At 48.3% G+C, this 18494-nt stretch overlaps 1 protein-coding gene across 1 annotated transcript; it reads right to left on the reverse strand.

The window, feature by feature from the left end:
- Positions 1 to 265: 265 nt before the first annotated feature.
- On the reverse strand, positions 266 to 17399 carry PEF1 (penta-EF-hand domain containing 1). The gene is made up of 5 exons (XM_008581449.1): positions 17349 to 17399; positions 7100 to 7400; positions 4012 to 4167; positions 3304 to 3447; positions 266 to 1295 (listed from the first exon to the last, which is right to left on the reverse strand). Exons 1-5 carry the CDS (start codon positions 17370 to 17372, stop codon positions 1066 to 1068), a joined length of 855 nt encoding a protein of 284 aa, XP_008579671.1. The 5' UTR covers positions 17373 to 17399; the 3' UTR covers positions 266 to 1065.
- Between the last annotated feature and the right edge of the window lie 1095 nt (positions 17400 to 18494).

Consider the following 18494-nt stretch of genomic DNA (forward strand, 5'->3'; position numbering starts at 1 on the left):
GGTGGCTGCTTCCATCCCAGAACACACAGTCAGCTTCTTGAGTTGACCTCCAGGCCATACTGAACTGAATCTGGCAGGCCCACCAGCTGGCTGCCCAACATGTCAACTTCACCCTGGCAAATGAGAGAAGCCCCATATAGGCCCTGGTCCCTGAGCTGCTGCTTTCCACATGGCTTAGTATACAGTATATACTTAAATACTTACTAAATAAAATGAATGAATGAATGGATGAACCTGTGGCTGAGAAGTCATAATGGAAAATGTGGAACTTCAGAATTTCATACTTTTATTGAAACTTACAATTTCACTGGACTTTTGGCCCCAAATGAAAAAACTGCCAAAAAAAAAAAAAAAAAAAGCACTGGCAGTGGGAGGTAACAACTGTCCCCTGGGGACTGAAGCCGAGCAGAGCATGGCAGGCAAGTGAGGGATCCAAGCTTCAGAGGGCAGTAGCCTGGCCAAAGAGACTCAGAGAGCCAGCTGCCTGAGCCCCCTGAGCAGGGACAGCCCCCAGGCAGCTAGAAGTTAACACACAGGAACTTGTGGGTGAGATGGAATCCAAGTCACTGGTCCCACGGGCAAAGCTCTCTCATGCTTGGTCAGATTCTACTTTGGAGAAACTGGGCTCATCTGACAGGACAGCCTGGGGGAGGGAACCCAAGTGCTAATGGTAAGAGGCCTAAGAACACTTACCACTGATGGCAGGGTGTAGAAGGGAAAGCTAGAGGCCAGAGCCCAGCTGCCCAGACACTAACTCTATTGCAATGACTGGCATCTCCTGCTCCTGGTGCAAGGCCATGCCATTCAACTGCTCAGAGCTGTCAGGATATTCAACTTACAGTCCTCTCCTAGATCAGGCCCCTCCCTGTGTGGCCTCAACCCAGTCCCCACTACTGAGTGGCTGTGACGCATGACTTTCAACCCTCTTTGGAAATAGTGCTGCATCAAGCAAGAGAGAATCTTTTTCTAAGAGGGGCAGAAAAGGAAGAGAGGCCCACATGCTTCTCCCATTTCAAGGAGCCAGGAAAGGTCCCTGGTGCATTCCACTTTGACAGATGGGCTGGGTCACAGCATCCGAGAAGCTGTCATGGTGACAAAGTCCTCGAAGCTGAGCCGAATGTTGCCCTGTAGAGCTGTGTCCTTCTCCCGGAAGGCCTCGGTCAGTACCTGCAGCTGGGTGCACACCTGGATGAAGCGGTCGAGCTGCATGGCAGGATTGGCAGAGCGCGGGCAGTAGCGGGAGACCAGGAGCTGGGTGAACTGGGGGCTCAGGTTGTAGCCCATTTGGGACAGAGCTGGAGAGGAGGGGTGCACAGAGGAGACACACAAAAACCTGCTGTCAACACCTCCACTGACCAGCAACACTGAAGCACAGCAATTCAGGGGACTGAAGGTGGGGATCAGCACAGAAGCATACAAAGGTCAGAGAAGTCCCAAGGGTCTGTCCAAGATGTCAGGAGCAAAACAAGGGCTCTGTCTGGAAGCTCCACTTAGCTGGAAGGCCCCATCCCTCTTTCTCCAAATCTCCATTAATGTCTGTTCAATCAGTGCTCAGGGGATCCCAGAGATGATGATGATCTATGCATGATCATCTCTTTTTTTTTTTTCTTTTTTCCTTTTTGTCTCTTTTTTTCAGTGCTCAGGGGATCCCAGAGATGATGATGATCTATGCATGATCATCTCTTTTTTTTTTTCTTTTTTCCTTTTTGTCTCTTTTTTTGGGACCGGCAACGGGATTGCAACCCTCGGTGTTGCCCCCGCACCTCGCTCAGCCAGTGAGCGGCCGGTCTGTATGTGGGATCCGAACCCTCGGCGGGAGCGCCGCTGCGCTTCCCAAGCGGCGCACTGTAGCAGTGCGCCACTGGGCCGGCCCTTTTTTTTTTTTATGCATGATCATCTCTAACCCATCTGCATTATGAAAGGAAGCCTGAGCCCCCTAGGACCACCTTGCCTAGGGCAGACGTCACAGGCAGTACAGCACAGAAGTTGTGAGGGCTTGCTCTGGAGTGAGACAGTCCTTGGGCAAGTTGCTTAGCCTCACAATCCCTCTGTCTTTTCATCTCTAAAATGAGGATAATGCCAATGCCTGGCACATAAAAAGCACTCAATAAGTGTTACTTTAATAAAGTCATTATCACCTCCCCAGAGGAGGCTGCTGGACAGTTCCAAGGTCATGGCCTACATGCTGTTCCCCGTCCCTCCAATGGGATGCTTCCTTCTTCTCTGAATAACTTACCACCCCAGGCTAAAATCTCAGTTCTCCATTTGCTATGGGGGCCCTTGGGCAAGTTACCTATACTAAGCCTCTCATCTAAGTCACTAAGTTTTCTCATCTATAAAAGGGAGATCATAAGAGATCCTTCATCAAAGGATGTGGGATAATAAACAGTACCCAGCACACGGGAAGAATGAATTCTGTAAATCTATTAAAAATGCTTATTACAGTGCCTGGCCCATCACAAGCATTCAGTAAATATTAGTTTTGTTGCTGTATCACCCTTACCAATATCCAAGACTGAAGCTGGCAAAAAGAGTAGGTGATCAGTGCAGGTCATCTCCTTTCCCTTCTACAAGGGGGCAGATATGGTATGCTCATCCCGTCCCACAGACGTCCTTACTCGGACTGAAATGCACAGCCAGGGCAAGGGACTGGACTCTCCATGGAGCCCTTTCTCCCTCCAGGTGGTAGTGGCAAAGCTCCCTGTCAGGGTCTCACAATGCCATTAGCCACCCATCCTCTCACCAACTAGCCTGAGCCCAGCCTACAGGCTCCAGCCATACAGCATCATATTGGAAACAGACCTGGAGCTATGGCCTCAGGTCATCTTTCCCTGCAACTGCAACTTTTAGAGTGCTCTGAGTCCCAGAGCTGGGAAGGAAACTGCCTTCTAGCAGAGGTGGCAAGAGAATCCTATGCAGGGCTCTTTCCATTCTACATGCTAGAAACTGGAGAGGAAAGAGGTACACAAGCCACATGCACTGGTCTCAAAGTGCCTTGGGGTGCCAGGTTTCCATCCCTAAGGCTCCCTGCCAGCTGAGGCTGTCTTACCCAGCACTGCTGGGGGTCTTATCACCAGGGGTCCAGCCCTGATTCTGAACCCAGATGTTTCCCTACCCTCGATCTTGGCTCAGTGCCCCAGCCAGGTCACAGCAGAGGTGTGGGGAGTAGGCCTGCACTGAGGACAGCATTTTGTCATGCAGGTGGCCATTTGGTAGTGAGAGGAAAACCCTTGTTCTGTCTTAGGGAGTAAAGAGAAGAGTCTAGCTCTGCCCTGCCCCCTGTGCCCTTGCTGTGGCCCTCACCTTGCTGCAGCTCCGTGTAGCTGATAGAGCCCGAGTGGTCCCGGTCGTACTGCTGGAAGAGATTCTTCCACTGCTGGATGAATTTCCATAAGGCTGAGAAACCATAGACATCAATGCGGCCTGTCTTGGTCTTGTCAAACATGTCTGAGGAGGAGGAGGAAGAGGAGGAGGAAGAAGAGGAGGAAGAGGAAGAGGAAGGAAAGGAGGGGAGGATAACTTCAAGACTGAGGGCCAAGCATCCTCAGGCACCACTGAGGCAGCCCTTCTCCCTGGGCTGGAAGAGGAGATTCTACAGAACCACAAGCCTGAGACCCAGATGCCTGCGCTCAAGACACTGCATCAAGATTTGCACCAGCCTCCTCCCCTGGCCACCCTTGGCCCCACCCCATCCAAAACGACATTTTCTCTGTAGGCTTGGCAGCTGGGCCCCAAGACCTTGATCCAAGATGACCTCTCCCTGCCTTTTCCTACCAGGGGAAGGGAGTCCCATTCTGCAGAATGGGAAACTGAATTAGCCTGTAGCTCAGCAGGGTCTAGAACTTGAGAAAGATCTAAGGGAAGGAGCTCTCAGTCTAGGGGATCTCATCTTGAAAACAGCATCCTCCGTGGCCAAAGGATTTCTCCTCAGAATGGCTACCCACCCATCTACTATCAACTATCAGGTGGCTCTACCCCAGTTCAAGCCCAGCGGGAAGGGCTGGAACTCACTTATCATCATAAGGCATGTCTCATCATTGAACGAGGACCAATTGGAGTTGACCAGGGCCTGCTTCAATTCCTTGATGGAGATGTAGCCACTGTGATCAGAGTCCACTGTCTGGAACCAGGAGTAGGCCTCGGGATCCACATTGGGAGGGGCGCCACCTAGAGGACAGGGTATGAACCAGGAGAGTCAGACCCAGGATTCAGGGCCCATCTACAGAAATGCTAGGAAGCATTTTGGCCTTAGGAAGGGCCGGCCTCAGTGCCTCCCTGTTGACAGGTTTTCCCTATCCCGTCTTCCATCAAGTTGACATGCTTACTGTGACAGAGGGCCTTCAGTGTAGACTCACAAGTATTTGCAGGTGATTTTTACACCATAAATCCTTTGGACTTTTATAGTGCTCCAGTCACTTTTCTATTTGATTTTATGTTTCTAAGAAACAGGGACCTGTTCCCCTCCAGCATATCAAGAATTCTCTGGAAACGGTGAGCTGAGGGATGGGGAAAGGGTAGTAGATGAAACTCGAGAAGCAGAGAAGTCTAACTTAGGAAAAAGCCAGAGTTACACAGTATTGGTAAACCAACTGAGATAACTGGCCACCAAAGGGGCTCCTTCACACAAGAAAGCATCAGAGACAGCCATGGACAGTTGTGGAGGACAGAAACCACTGCCCAGTCCCAAAGGTAAAACCAGAGGGAAAAATGTTTGCCTGACTGAGGGACTAGCCTGACCTCAGCAGTGTCGTGCTGGTGCAAGTGCCACAACCCCAGGCAAGAATTTCTGTAACAAAAGTGCCACAACCCCAGGCAAGAATTTCTGTAACAAGGGTGGTCTGTGTGGTTTGTATAGCTCAGAGTTTGGAATCAGATGGCTCTGATCCTTACTAACCTGTGTGACTTCTGGCAAAATGCATAATTTTCTGAGTACTGATTTCCAGGGTGGTCTGTGTGGTTTGTATAGCTCAGAGTTTGGAATCAGATGGCTCTGATCCTTACTAGCCTGTGTGACTTCTGGCAAAATGCATAATTTTCTGAGTACTGATTTCCCCATTTCTAAAATGAACCTACTCCCCAGGATTGTTGTAATGAGTAAATAACAGCAAAATGAAGTTCTTAGCAAAGGGCCAGGAGTGTGTGCTGTCTGAGACATTTTCACGGCAGAAAGGATATTTAAACTGGGTCTGAAAGGATGATGAATTGAGATGGGGAAAAGAAAGAGCATGCAGCAGAGGCAAAGTACGTTCAGAGAACTCCAGGGGGTCTTGGGTTGATGGGCGGGAAGGGGTCATGATAGGGGAAGGGGCTGGGAAGGTCCTTCAGGATCTTTCCTGAGGGCAGTGGAGCACCTTTAATAGTCAAATCTGTCTTCCAGAACAGCGGTGCTCAACTTTAGATCTGGATTCAGTGGAGCTGGGTGGGGCCTCACAGGTGACTCTAATGCGGGTGATATATGGATCATGCTTTAAGCAGCACTGCTGCAGCGGGGTCACTAGCTGCACTAGAGAGGCAATGGCAGCCAGGCGAGAGGAAGCAGCAGAGGGTGAGCAGCTGAGAGTATGAGGCACATCCCTCCTCTCCTCTCCAGCCCCAGAATTACCTGTGGCCTCAGGCCTTGGAAAGATAAGCCTCAGAATCAGAGGCTCCTTCCCCTGCAGTGACCTCATATGGCTTCAGAGATTTTAAAAGGATGAGGAAATCCACCATGGAGCTGCTGAGCCAAAAGCAAATGGCCAGAAGCTCTGGGATCCAACAAGATAAATGCCACTGTCTGGCAGTGCTCAGAACCCACAAGGTCTGAGCATCTCCCGCTGGGCTACCTGGCTGGGTATATATGCTAAGATGCTGCAGCTTCCCAGCAGTGCCATTCCCTGGAGGCCCTGCAGGTACACCACAGTGGATCCAGGCTGCCTTGCTGGTAGCTTGGTCTCCTGGGAATAATCATTCTGAGAGGGAACTGACTGAAATGAGTCTGGGGGAAGCAGGGAGCTGGCACTCACTTTCCCTGATCCTCTGACACTGCTCAGAAATCTTCACTGAGGCTAGAGCCCCCACGATTCTTTGCCCCCACTGAATGTCCAAGCCCCTGCCCCTTCCCTGTCTTGTCCAATACCTCACCTTCCGTATCTCTGCTCTTTATCTTCCCCCATCTTGTCCAATCATTCTCCTGCCTACTTCAGCACTTCTTTTAGTGGTAAGGCCCTTGCCACATCTGCTATCATATCAAATGCCAAATACTTCTTTGCTGAGAATGCCCCAGAACGAGTCCTCTCACAGAATATTGTTCATTAACAACCCTGTGAGGTAATGGCTTTGCCCCCATTTTACAGATGTGGATACTGAGGCTTAAAGAGGTGAACTAATTTGGTCAGGTCAGTAACTGGTCTGATCTCAGAAGCCAAGATTTCAATAACTACACTATCTAGCCTTTCTATATATAGTAGTCAGTCTCCCTCACATAGGAACAGGGTTTCCCCCAGTAGCATACTACATTGTTGTCTCCAGTTACTTGCTCATCTCCCTTTCCCTCTAAGAGCATTGTACATTCTCTCCCGCTGCCTGATGGCTTGCAGAACTCCTGCATGAGCGAAGCATCCATTCCCATCCTACTGATGTCAGGTCTGACCATGGCATGTGCTTTGGCCAAAAGGACGTGAGTGGATAAGACATACGGTACTCGAGAGCAGAAACGTTAAGAGGCAGCATGCATTCCTGCTGGCCCTTCTGCTCTTTTTCTCTGCCACAAGGACAACGTATCCCACATAGGGGCTGCTCCTTCAGCCTGGATCCCAGAATGAAAGGACATGTGGAGTAGAAACTCAGCAGCCAACTCACAGCTGCTGACGTGTAAGCAATGGTAAATAAGTGTGAGTGAACAACAGAAATAATGCTTGTTATTGTAAGCCAAGGAGATGGGCAGTTGTTACTACAGCAAAGCTAACAGACTTTTCATTCTGCTGATGCAAGCTGAAGCTGGAAGCAAGATGCTAACGTGCCAGAGACCAGGGTGCCTGCACACCCATAGGAAGGACAAGGATGGGCTGTGGGTAAGTCAGAACTATGTCAGAGGCACCCAGAGTCCAAAATCCCTACTTACCCTGTCCATAAGGCCCAGGCTGCTGGGCACCATAGGAATTTGGAGGTGGTTGACTATAGGGGCCTCCTGGGGCTGCACCACCATATGGTCCTCCTGGAGTTCCAGAAGGGAGACCTCCAGGGTTGGGGTGTCCATAAGGCCCTCCACCAGCTGGTGGTCCATAAGGCCCTCCAGGGGCAGGACCCCCATAAACACCACCAGGGGGTAGTCCGCTGCCATACTGCCCTCCACCGTGAGGGGGTCCAGGGTAGTAGCTGCCCGGAGGGGCTCCCGGTGCTTGTCCTGCAGCTCCTGGGCAGCCCTGCAGGAAGAGCAAGACGTCAGTCAGAACAATGAGGTCAGAAACTGGCCACAGTATGGCACTTCACAGCTATAAAGCAGTTCCACTGCCATTCTTTCAACCGATCCTACAGGTAGGGTTGGAATTATGATCCCTTTTATCAGATTGGAAACCTGAGGCTTCTAGAGGAACTACAAGTTACTCAAGGTCACACCACCAATAACCTGCAGAATCAGGGCTAGAATCCTGTCCCCCAGACTCTCCTTTCCTGCACACCAAGGGGCTCCACAAGAGCTGAGATCATCTCTGGTTTGCCACTTTATCCCCAGCTCCCAGTGTAGAATGTGTGCTCATTAACTATTTATTGTATGAATGAACAGGCAAATGAATCAAATAGAATTCCAAATGCTCACGCTGTGGTGTCCCCATCTCTAACTGTAAAATTCACAGGGTAAATGAGGTCTCCACTATCCACCCCCAACCCTCATCAGTCACAAACGATGTATCTATAGCATGTCTTCCTTATACTACTCTAGCTCATTATGAAAAAATAGTTCCCTGTCCTCACCCACCACTCTGTGAGGCCAGGAGAGGAGACTCTATTCCTAAGGCAATATGGTACAATGGCTAAAACACATCAGTTCAAGTTCAGGTTCTGCCCCTTACTATCTGGACTAATGACTCACCTTCCATAAGCTTCCGTATCTTCTACTACAAAATGGGAAAAATAACAGTACCTACCTCTCAGTTTGGTATGTGAATGAAATGAGACCAGTCGGCTAAAACACATCAGTTCAAGTTCAGGTTCTGCCCCTTACTATCTGGACTAATGACTCACCCTCCATAAGCTTCCGTATCTTCTACTACAAAATGGGAAAAATAACAGTACCTACCTCTCAGTTTGGTATGTGAATGAAATGAGACCAGTTATGTGAAGTACTTTGACACAGGACCTGGCACAGAGTAAGCACTAAATACACATTAACTATTAATAATAGCTCCTTCTGAGGAGGAGGAAACTCAAGTCCAGAGAAGTCAAACACAGACTGTATAGAGGGGCTGGGACCAGAACCCAGGTCTCCTGGCTCTAAGTCCAGGACATTTGTGCATTAGAGCATACATGGGGGCATTCCCTCTCTTGTCCATCTCCCCACACCACTAGCCATGGATCTCTGAGGCTCAGAGTGTTCTGCTACATCTCCCTAAATGGCCAGCACAGGGCCTGGCAGAGCACAGCCCCAACACATCTGCAGACAAGCTGAGCTCAAGGGCACAGAGAGCAGTTGCACCCAGCTCTGAGGACGGTACCATTTAAACATGTTCTAGATCAACCTTGCCAGTGAGGGTCTGGGCTTTCTCGTTTTATAGTTTCTGAGACAGTTACCCTTAAGGATGAGGCCAAATTCATACTTCATCTAAAGGAGGCCTGCTTGCCCAAGGAAGGGAGGCATCTTGGGGGAGGCAGGAAGCAGGCCCTGCCACCTCCCTCACTCAGCATCGTGGGAGCTCTTCCTCCCTGGAAGCTGCTGTAGATAGCTGCAAGACTCCTTCGCAGACAATGAAGTCACAGACAGATTTTGATTCAAAACTCCCCTCTCAACAGCTGAGTTCATGACTGCAGGCCACTGGTTTAATTTCTCTGAGCCTGCTTCCTTACAAATTAAATACAGGAATCCCTTCCTCACAGGATTGTTCTGTGGATTATAAGACATAAATGCAGCAAAACTCTGTTAGTTTAGTTTTTAGCTAAAGAATTCTTTGATAAAATAAATAAAAGAAAGTTGCTCTGGCTGAAGTAAAGTGGGGGTTCCAGAACCACAACCATGTGGGGTCCCTCCCTTGCTAGATTCTGAGGGAGCTCTGAAGAACCCTCGCAGTGATTCAAAAGACAGTCTGAAAAACACTAATATAAGAAAAATAGTTCGTACAGCAGCCTGGCATAAAGCAAATGATCAATAAATCATTGCTGCTATTGTTATTGTATTAATTATTATCATCAGCAAAGTCCTGGGCCAGGTAAACTCTGTGGGAAAATAAAGGAGAGTGAAAAGTTTTGAGAAGCTTACAGTTAATGTGAGAGGCACGGAGACATTCTCTGTAACATCTAACAAAACATTATAAGGAAACAGTTATTTAAAATGAACACATAAGCCACGTGCCACGGGTCTGCAAAGGAAAGACGGTAAAATCGGGAAGGGTTTCCATGAGAAAGTGGTATTTGAGCTAAGAAATAAAGATCCCCACAGGGGTTGGAGAGGTGTGACAAGATTCCCGAGGGGGTTGGAGAGGTGTGACAGGAGAAGCACCCAGAAGGCCAGTCACTTAACCTAACTCCCTCATTTTACAGATGGGGAAACTAATGTGAGGAGAGGGGAAGGGACCTGTCCAAATCATACCCTGAGGTGAAGGCAGAGGAGGGGCTGGGCCATTCCCCCATGCCCCCCCACCCCCACCCCATACCCAATGACTCCCACTGCCTCCTGCTACAGTGCTCTTCCCTGAAGCGATAGGGCACAGTATATTCCAGCATAGGATGGAAAGGAGGTGGGACTCTGCAGAGTCTGGGTATACTTAAAGAACAGGCTGGATGCCAAGCCAGGAAGAAGCTAGTCCACTATAAGCCCTGTGAGCAAATGCAAAAATTGTACCTGACCAAGGACACCTGACATACAGCCCTTCCACCTGGGAAACGAGCCCAGGCCAACAAAGCAAGTGCTGCTGGGAAGGTCTTCAACCCATCCTGTTATCACATTCTGGGGGCCTGCTGGGCTTGGTGCAGTTTGGCAGCAACTAAACCCTTTCCTTTCTGCCCTGCATTAAAGCCCTTACATGTTGTTTATAAGGCACTTCCACATAAATCAACACTACTGACAGAATTTTGCTAACAATTCCCTAACAGAAAGTAGAAAGATGTTAATAGGCCTATTTTTCAGATGAAGAAACTAAGGTACAGAACTGTTAAATGACTTTGTTCATCAAGCATTTACAGAGTGACGATACGGTGCATGGCTCTGTGCAAGGCCTGGGGGCAGAAAACTAATGAAACCCTGCCCTTGAGGAACCCACAGATAATTACGACACAGTCCAATCAGTGCCCTCAGAAAAAACCTACTTACATGCTATGAAAGAAGCATGGACAGAGGAATTTGTTCTGTTTGCTGAGTGAATAAATGAGCAATCAAACGAACAATGCATGAACTGGGTAAAGGAAGGCCTCCTGGAGGAGGGAGCAGTAATATTGGAGGTGGTCCTTGAAAGATGCATAAGCATTCCCCAAAAGGAAGTCAGGGAAGCACACTCCAGACAGAAGGGAGAAGACAAAGGCACAGAACTCATGAGCAAGCATGGTGTGATCAGGGAATAGGCTAAAGAGCACAGGCAAGAATGCACAGTGTGATCCCAGAAAGGCAGGCCCTTTACATACTCCTTGACTGAGCACCTGTCTTGCTGCATTTCAGGTAGCTGGTAAGTTGTCGGTGTCTAGGAGTAGTTTTTGTATAGCATCTCCCCCACACGACAGTGAGCTCCCCAGGCACAGACACTGGGCCTCATTCATCATGGTACTCCAGGGCCCAGCACAGTGCCTGGCACCTGCAAGCCTCCATAAATATTTGAACAAATGAACACCACTCCAAAGCATTTGGGCTTCATGGTGGAGAAAACAGTATGGTACTTTACAGCTGTAGAAGGGTTTCCAATAGGGAAGGAATGTGATCCGAGCCCTGTTTAGAGAATTAGCCAGCAGTGGTGGGCATGATGAACTAGCAGGGGAGGCAGTAGCCCAGGTGCTCGGCAGGCAGGGCATGAACCAGACAGCAGACTCAGGAATGGAGGGAACGATGGATTCTGAAGCTATTTCAGAGATAGACTAGACATGACTTGGCAACTAATTAGATTAGGAAAGAGATGAAGGGAGAGTGAAGAGAGGGAAGTGTTCAGAATGACTCAGGTTTCTAGCTTGCACCAAATGAAGGAGGTGGGGCCACCAAGTGAGGCAGAATCCAGGCTGGGGAGGAAGTTTGGGGAAGACAGTGAGACAGTTTCCAGGACCATTGAGTTGTCAGTAAAGGTCTGAACAAGAAATGAAACCAGAGTCCCTGACTCCATGTTCTTTTATACTACTCCATACTGCCAACCCTTCTGAGAATTTTTCCGAGTATTTCATATGGACAAACACAAGATTGTGAAAGGGGAAAAGTTCAGTAAGTACGGTTTCCAAAGCATCACAGGAAAACTATCTCTAGATCTTTAGCTGACTGCAAATAAGCTACATTTGATATATTGAGGGGTTGGGAGCAATCAGCATTTATTGAGGCTCTGCTAGGTGTTTCCAGTTCAATCAACTCTCACTGATCCTCAGTCCTCTGAGGTAAGCACTATTATCGCCATTTTACTGATGAAAAAATTAAGGTACAGAGTTTAATAATGGGCCTGAGATCACACAGCTAGAATGGGAGAGTTGGCAATTCAAAATAGGATCTGCATGATTGTACTGCATTACCCCCTTCTATTTGTTCATTCAATAAATGAGCGAGCCTCTAGCACGTGCCTGTGCCAGGGACTGTCCTAAATGCCTCTGTCAAATATGATGGATTTCTACAGTGGACGGGGGTTGGGAGGGAAGGTTTGGATCAGGTGATCTTTCAGAGCCTTCAAGCCTGTAAATCAGGGAGTCTCGGAAGAATCTTATTCTTTTTTCACTCCAGCACCTAGACCTAGTTTGAGAGTCATTCAATGGAAAAGATCCCAAAGACCCTTCAGTCCAGCATCTCAGTCAATAATGGAATCTCTGCAGTACCACCTGGAATGTCTATTTGCACCCCTGCAAGTGGTGGGGAGCTCACCCCCTCCCACATAACCCACTCAGAAAGTCCTGTATTGTCTTTTGGCTCGGAGGGCTCATTTTTCTACCCCCAAGACCCTTGTGAAGCTCAGAGGTATCAAATGCTGGTCCATGCCAAGTCCCGATAAGGGAGGAAGAAAGTTGCATTGCAAAGACAAGCCTGCACCCCAGAGCTGCCCCTCAAGTGCCCATTGGAGGAGGCATAAGCCCAAGCTAAGGGATTAAACAATCACAGGTAGACAGAAGGAATGGCTGAGTTGCATTGCAAAGACAAGCCTGCACCCCAGAGCTGCCCCTCAAGTGCCCACTGGAGGAGGCATAAGCCCAAGCTAAGGGATTAAACAATCACAGGTAGACAGAAGGAATGGCTCAGGCATTCACCAGCAGAGCCCCCTAAAATATTTAAAGGACAGAAACATGTAACCAATGGACAATGAGCCAAGAACTGTCCCAAGACTTCATTTACCACCTCTGTGCTGACACTCCAAAATCCTTCTCTTCAGCCTTCTCTCTCCTGAACCGTAAACACACATATACAACAGCCTCCTGGACCTTCCCTCCCAATCTCTTCCTCCCTCTGTGTTCCCACCTTAGTGAATGATACCTCCTTCCACCCAGTCACCCAAACCTAAAGCTTTAGAGCCCTCCTGGGCACCTCTTCTTTCCTCCCCTCCATCACCTCAATTAGGCACCAAGTTTTCCCAACTCTACCTCCCAAATGCTTCTCAAATTCATCTTCACCAGGTCACTATTCTCTTTAGCCTAGATTACTGCAACAGCTTTAAAACTGGTCTCCCTTCCTCAATCCATTCTCACAATGCCCCATGGTAATAGCTCCAAAGCACAAATGGGACAAAATCTTCACCAGATTCTTCACTATTAAGATGAAGTCACATTCCTCAAAAAGGCATAAAAGCCCTTTAGAATCTGGCCCTTGCTTATTGTTCTTATTTCTTACTCCTTTCCCCCTCATCACTGCAACGAGACTGATCTTAAAGTTCCTCCAAAATATTGGGCTGTCTTACTTGCCTCCTGGTCTTTATGCAACTATGGTATTCCTCTACTGGAATACCATTCCTTTCTTCACCCAGCTAACACCCACTGATGATTCCGTTTTTGGCTTAAACATCACCTCCTTTAAGAAGTCTTCCCGCACCTCTTGATTGAGCTAGGTATCCGTCCTGTGCCATCCTAGTACCTTACACTTATTCCTATTTAATACTTACCGCACTGTTTCTACAATGTGTAATCTGCATTTCTCTTCCACTTGGAGTATTACATGCCAAACACTGTATCAAGCACTTTGCATAGATTATCTCATTTCATCTTTACAATAACTCTGAGGTAGGTACTGTTACAACCCCAATCTAAAGAAGGGGAAACCAAGCTTCAGACTTTTGCAACAAACCTCTGCAAGGAGTGGCAGAGCAGGGATAAGAAGCCAAATCCCTCTGGCCTCAGAGACTAAACTCTTAAGCACTGAAATCTGTCAAGCTGTTCCCACCCCCTCCAACACCACCCTCACCCCCACCCCCAGGACCAAAGGGTGCTTAAGTTTTACTACTTCCTCAATCCATTCTCACAATGCCCCATGGTAATAGCTCCAAAGCACAAATGGGACAAAATCTTCACCAGATCCTTCACTATTAAGATGAAGTCACATTCCTCAAAAAGGCATAAAAGCCGTTTAGAATCTGGCCCTTGCTTATTGTTCTTATTTCTTACTCCTTTCCCCCTCATCACTGCAACGAGACTGATCTTAAAGTTCCTCCAAAATATTGGGCTGTCTTACTTGCCTCCTGGTCTTTATGCAACTATGGTATTCCTCTACTGGAATACCATTCCTTTCTTCACCCAGAGTCCTCAATCCATTCTCACAATGCCCCATGGTAATAGCTCCAAAGCACAAATGGGACAAAATCTTCACCAGATTCTTCACTATTAAGATGAAGTCACATTCCTCAAAAAGGCATAAAAGCCCTTTAGAATCTGGCCCTTGCTTATTGTTCTTATTTCTTACTCCTTTCCCCCTCATCACTGCAACGAGACTGATCTTAAAGTTCCTCCAAAATATTGGGCTGTCTTACTTGCCTCCTGGTCTTTATGCAACTATGGTATTCCTCTACTGGAATACCATTCCTTTCTTCACCCAGCTAACACCCACTGATGATTCCGTTTTTGGCTTAAACATCACCTCCTTTAAGAAGTCTTCCCGCACCTCTTGATTGAGCTAGGTATCCGTCCTGTGCCATCCTAGTACCTTACACTTATTCCTATTTAATACTTACCGCACTGTTTCTACAATGTGTAATCTGCATTTCTCTTCCACTTGGAGTATTACATGCCAAACACTGTATCAAGCACTTTGCATAGATTATCTCATTTCATCTTTACAATAACTCTGAGGTAGGTACTGTTACAACCCCAATCTAAAGAAGGGGAAACCAAGCTTCAGACTTTTGCAACAAACCTCTGCAAGGAGTGGCAGAGCAGGGATAAGAAGCCAAATCCCTCTGGCCTCAGAGACTAAACTCTTAAGCACTGAAATCTGTCAAGCTGTTCCCACCCCCTCCAACACCACCCTCACCCCCACCCCCAGGACCAAAGGGTGCTTAAGTTTTACTACTCCAACACCCAGTCCATGCTTGAGTACCCTGGGCTGGAGGCAGTGGAAAATTACAGGAATTTTGGCTCCTAACAATAGGCTGGAATCCTCCAGGGGCTATGTAGTGGGTGGAGGGGAAGCAGCACTGATTGAGCCTTTGGATGCTTTAAACAACCTGTTTCCTTACTTAGAACACCCGGGACCAGGAGGCAGACAAGAGTATGGTGGGGAAAAGCACCATTTCTTCTTCCATTCCAGACACTTTTCTCTCTGTGCTCCTTTTCAACATTCTACTATAAGCATAAGCCCAGGCAGCATGGCATGACAGCAATCGCAGCAGCAAGAGCTGCCACTGGCATGTACTATGCACTAGCAACGTGCACCACTCCCTACAGGCTTTATTGCACTGCACCCTCATTTCAGCTTTTTACAGGTATTATTACAGGTATTATTTCTCCCTTTTTACAGGTGAGGAAACTGAGGTTCAGAGCCCTTAGATGGTTTGTCCAAGGGTATGTAACTATTAATTAGTTAGTAGAGTTAAGATTCTAGCCCAGTTCTGTCTAACCTGTCACTGCTTCGAGGATGCATACAAATTATCCCCAAAGTTTATCAAAATGTAGATTCCTGGGCCATTCCTGGACACCAAATAGGTCTGAGGTGGGACCCAAAAGTGTGCTTTTTTAACAAGCTCTCAAGTGATTCTGATGCAGAAGACCAGCCACTGAGAAACAATGCACTATGACAAGGTTTTCCCTAACTGTGTTCCTCAGGAATATCAGTGTCACAAAGAATGACCAGACATTAAAAAAAAAAAAAAAAAAAAAAAAAAAAAAAAAAAAGATAAGGGGGGAGGAGGGTGCACAAATGAAGAATTTCAAACTGCCTTGTGGTGAAATAACTTATTCAGCGTATTTCTCAAACTTCTTTAACCACAGAATCCTCCTCTATTAATAATACCTATTAATATCTCACAAGACTCAGCAAATGGAACAGAGTCCTCCTATGCACAGGCCATGCTGGCCTCTCTCCTTCCTACCTCTCCTAAGTATGCAATGAATGGAGTTTTAAGCTCTAGCCCTGGCCTCACACTCACTTACTATGTGTGACCTGGGGCAAGCCACTTAACTTCTTTAGGTTTGTTCCTCAACTGAAAATAGGGAGTAATAATCCCTGCATCCCTATATAGCCTTCATGATTGGGATAATGGAGGTCCAAATAATGTGTAAGCTGTACAGGGTTGCACTCCCTGGAAGGGCTCACAGCTTTTGGCATGTGACTATGCTCAGTCAGGTGCTTTGCAATATCCCATCTGATCTCGTTTTCCAATTTTTCCTCCGTAGGTTTTATCTCCTAAACTACTGGGCAACTCAGGACCCCTCTTTGGGTTTTGGTTTCCTCCTCTGTTAAAATAAGGGGGCTATTTTGAGGGCCCTCCCTGCACTGACCTTCTAGGAGTCTAGTAAAAATCAAAATACCAAAAAGCAACACGGGTTACACCTTAATATGTACCAAATGTTTACAAACACTGCCTCATTACTTTTCCTAGCAGCTCTATGACATAGATCCTACTATTCGGCTTTATTTTAGAAAAGGAAACTTTGGCTCAGAAAGGCAAAATACCTTGCTCAAGGACTCAAAAGTATTCAAGTGATCAAGTCGAGATGTGAACCAACTTCTGACTCCGAACTGCACTTAACCCCTACTATTCTGTCACACAGCAAAGAATTCTGGCCACAGAATCAGCTTGCTGTGGTGATCGTGGCTGGATCATGATGGGCTGACAAGTTGGGACCAGGCATTTGCAGACAACCCAGGTTGTGACCTCGGCTCTGCCGCCTAACTGCCTGGTGACTTCAGATAAGTTCTGTTTTCTCTGAGTTTCACTTTTCCTGTGCGAAATGGAGATGTTGGGCTAAGTCAGACGTCAAACCAGCTCACTTGTGGCACCTGATACGGCCTGCCTGGTGACTTCAGATAAGTTCTGTTTTCTCTGAGTTTCACTTTTCCTGTGTGAAATGGAGATGTTGGGCTAAGTCAGACGTCAAACCAGCTCACTTGTGGCACCTGATACGGCCACAGATTCTCCTGCTTATTCTGATGCAGTGTGTGTGCGGTGGGGTGGGAAACCTTTATATTTATCCGACGACCCAAATGATACCGACGGCACCAGAGCTCTAAACGTCCTGCCAAAGCTGATGACCAACCCAAGACTCTCGCGGAAGCCTGAGAATGTGGAGCCCGGGCTGGATACAGCCTGGATCTGTGGGGTCCAAGGTCCCCAAATCCTGGCGTGCGCGACGTCAGAGGAGGCGCGACACGGCCTCCCCGACTCGCGGTCCCGCGTGACGTAAGCCGGGCGCGACCGGCGGTTTCTTTCCTCTCTCCCGCGCGATGCCTCGCTGAAGCGAACCCCAACGGGGGTAAGGGCGAGGAGAAAGCGGGAAGAAAGAAGAGCGGGGGGTCCCGGGCATGGACTTGGCACGGCCCCTACCTGGATCCGGGGACCCCTCACACTCACCGGTCCGTACGGATAGCTGGCCATGGCGATCCTGACGTCACACGCCGACGAGAGGTGGGGCCTCCCGCTTTCAAACCCGCCCCTCGCCTGGGTCTGGGGGCGGGCCCTGTTCTGACTGGACGTCCGCGACTGTCAATCCTGGGCGCTGAGGTCGACGGAAGTGACGCTACAGGGCGGTGGTCGGGAGCCGCTTGGACGGGGTAGAATTGCGAAGGGCTGAGTAGAGGTTTCCGAAGTCTTCTTCACTGAACTAGCGCGCCTGTTCCTCCCTTCCTGAGCCGGAGTAGGCCCCAGGGCTGGCCAAGCCCGGATATTTAGGGAGAAAACTGGGTGGGGTGTTGCTGCGGTGACCATGTTATAACCTGGCAAATGAGACTCGTGATAGTAGCGTAATTGCTGTCGTCATCCCGAGGTTCCGCCGGAGGAGGGCCCGGGCTGTTGCCGTGGCAACGGGAAACTGCCCGAGGTCGCCTGGAAAGGATGGAGGCGATGGAGAAAGGACTGTCTAACGTCAGCACACCGACTGTCAGTTAGTATCCTTCGAGATGCAAATATGTGGTCTTTGGAGAAGAAAATCCCAAATCGTCAGAGTCTGGGGAAAATTAGGTTATCTAGTGCCTCTTTCTTTATGAATGGAGAAACAAGTCCAGAGAGGCAGTGAGTTGCCCTAGTTCACAGTGGGTTAGCGGCAGAGTGTGGCCTAGAGCCGGGGTCAGTGTATGCCCCGTTCTCAACAAGGAAGTCTAGATTGGTCCCTATAGTTGGCCAAATCCTGGTTGCCAAGTGATCTCAGCACCATGTATTTGCCAGTCGGTGGTTCAGGTTCTACACTTGTTTGCGTGCTTATTTGATTAAGTTCTTCATGTGAGCAAGGACTGTGTCTCTTTCTACTTTTCATTATATCCCCAGTACCTATTACATTGCCTGACACTGTGTTTTTCTATTATATAAATGCATAAATTAGTGTTATGAGGTGTTAACTCAGCTCAGCCTATCTAACCATCTAGCCAGGCAATTTCCAAAATCACAGCCCTGATCATGCTGCTTGCCCACTGGACAGCATACAATGGATGCTCTTCATCCACGTCTACAAAATAAGGCCAATATCTTCATCCTGGCACTCCAGGCCCTTCACGATCTGGCCCA

This window comes from Galeopterus variegatus, unplaced genomic scaffold, assembly GCF_000696425.1.
Source record: "Galeopterus variegatus unplaced genomic scaffold, G_variegatus-3.0.2 Scaffold2359, whole genome shotgun sequence".
Lineage (NCBI taxonomy): Eukaryota > Metazoa > Chordata > Mammalia > Dermoptera > Cynocephalidae > Galeopterus > Galeopterus variegatus.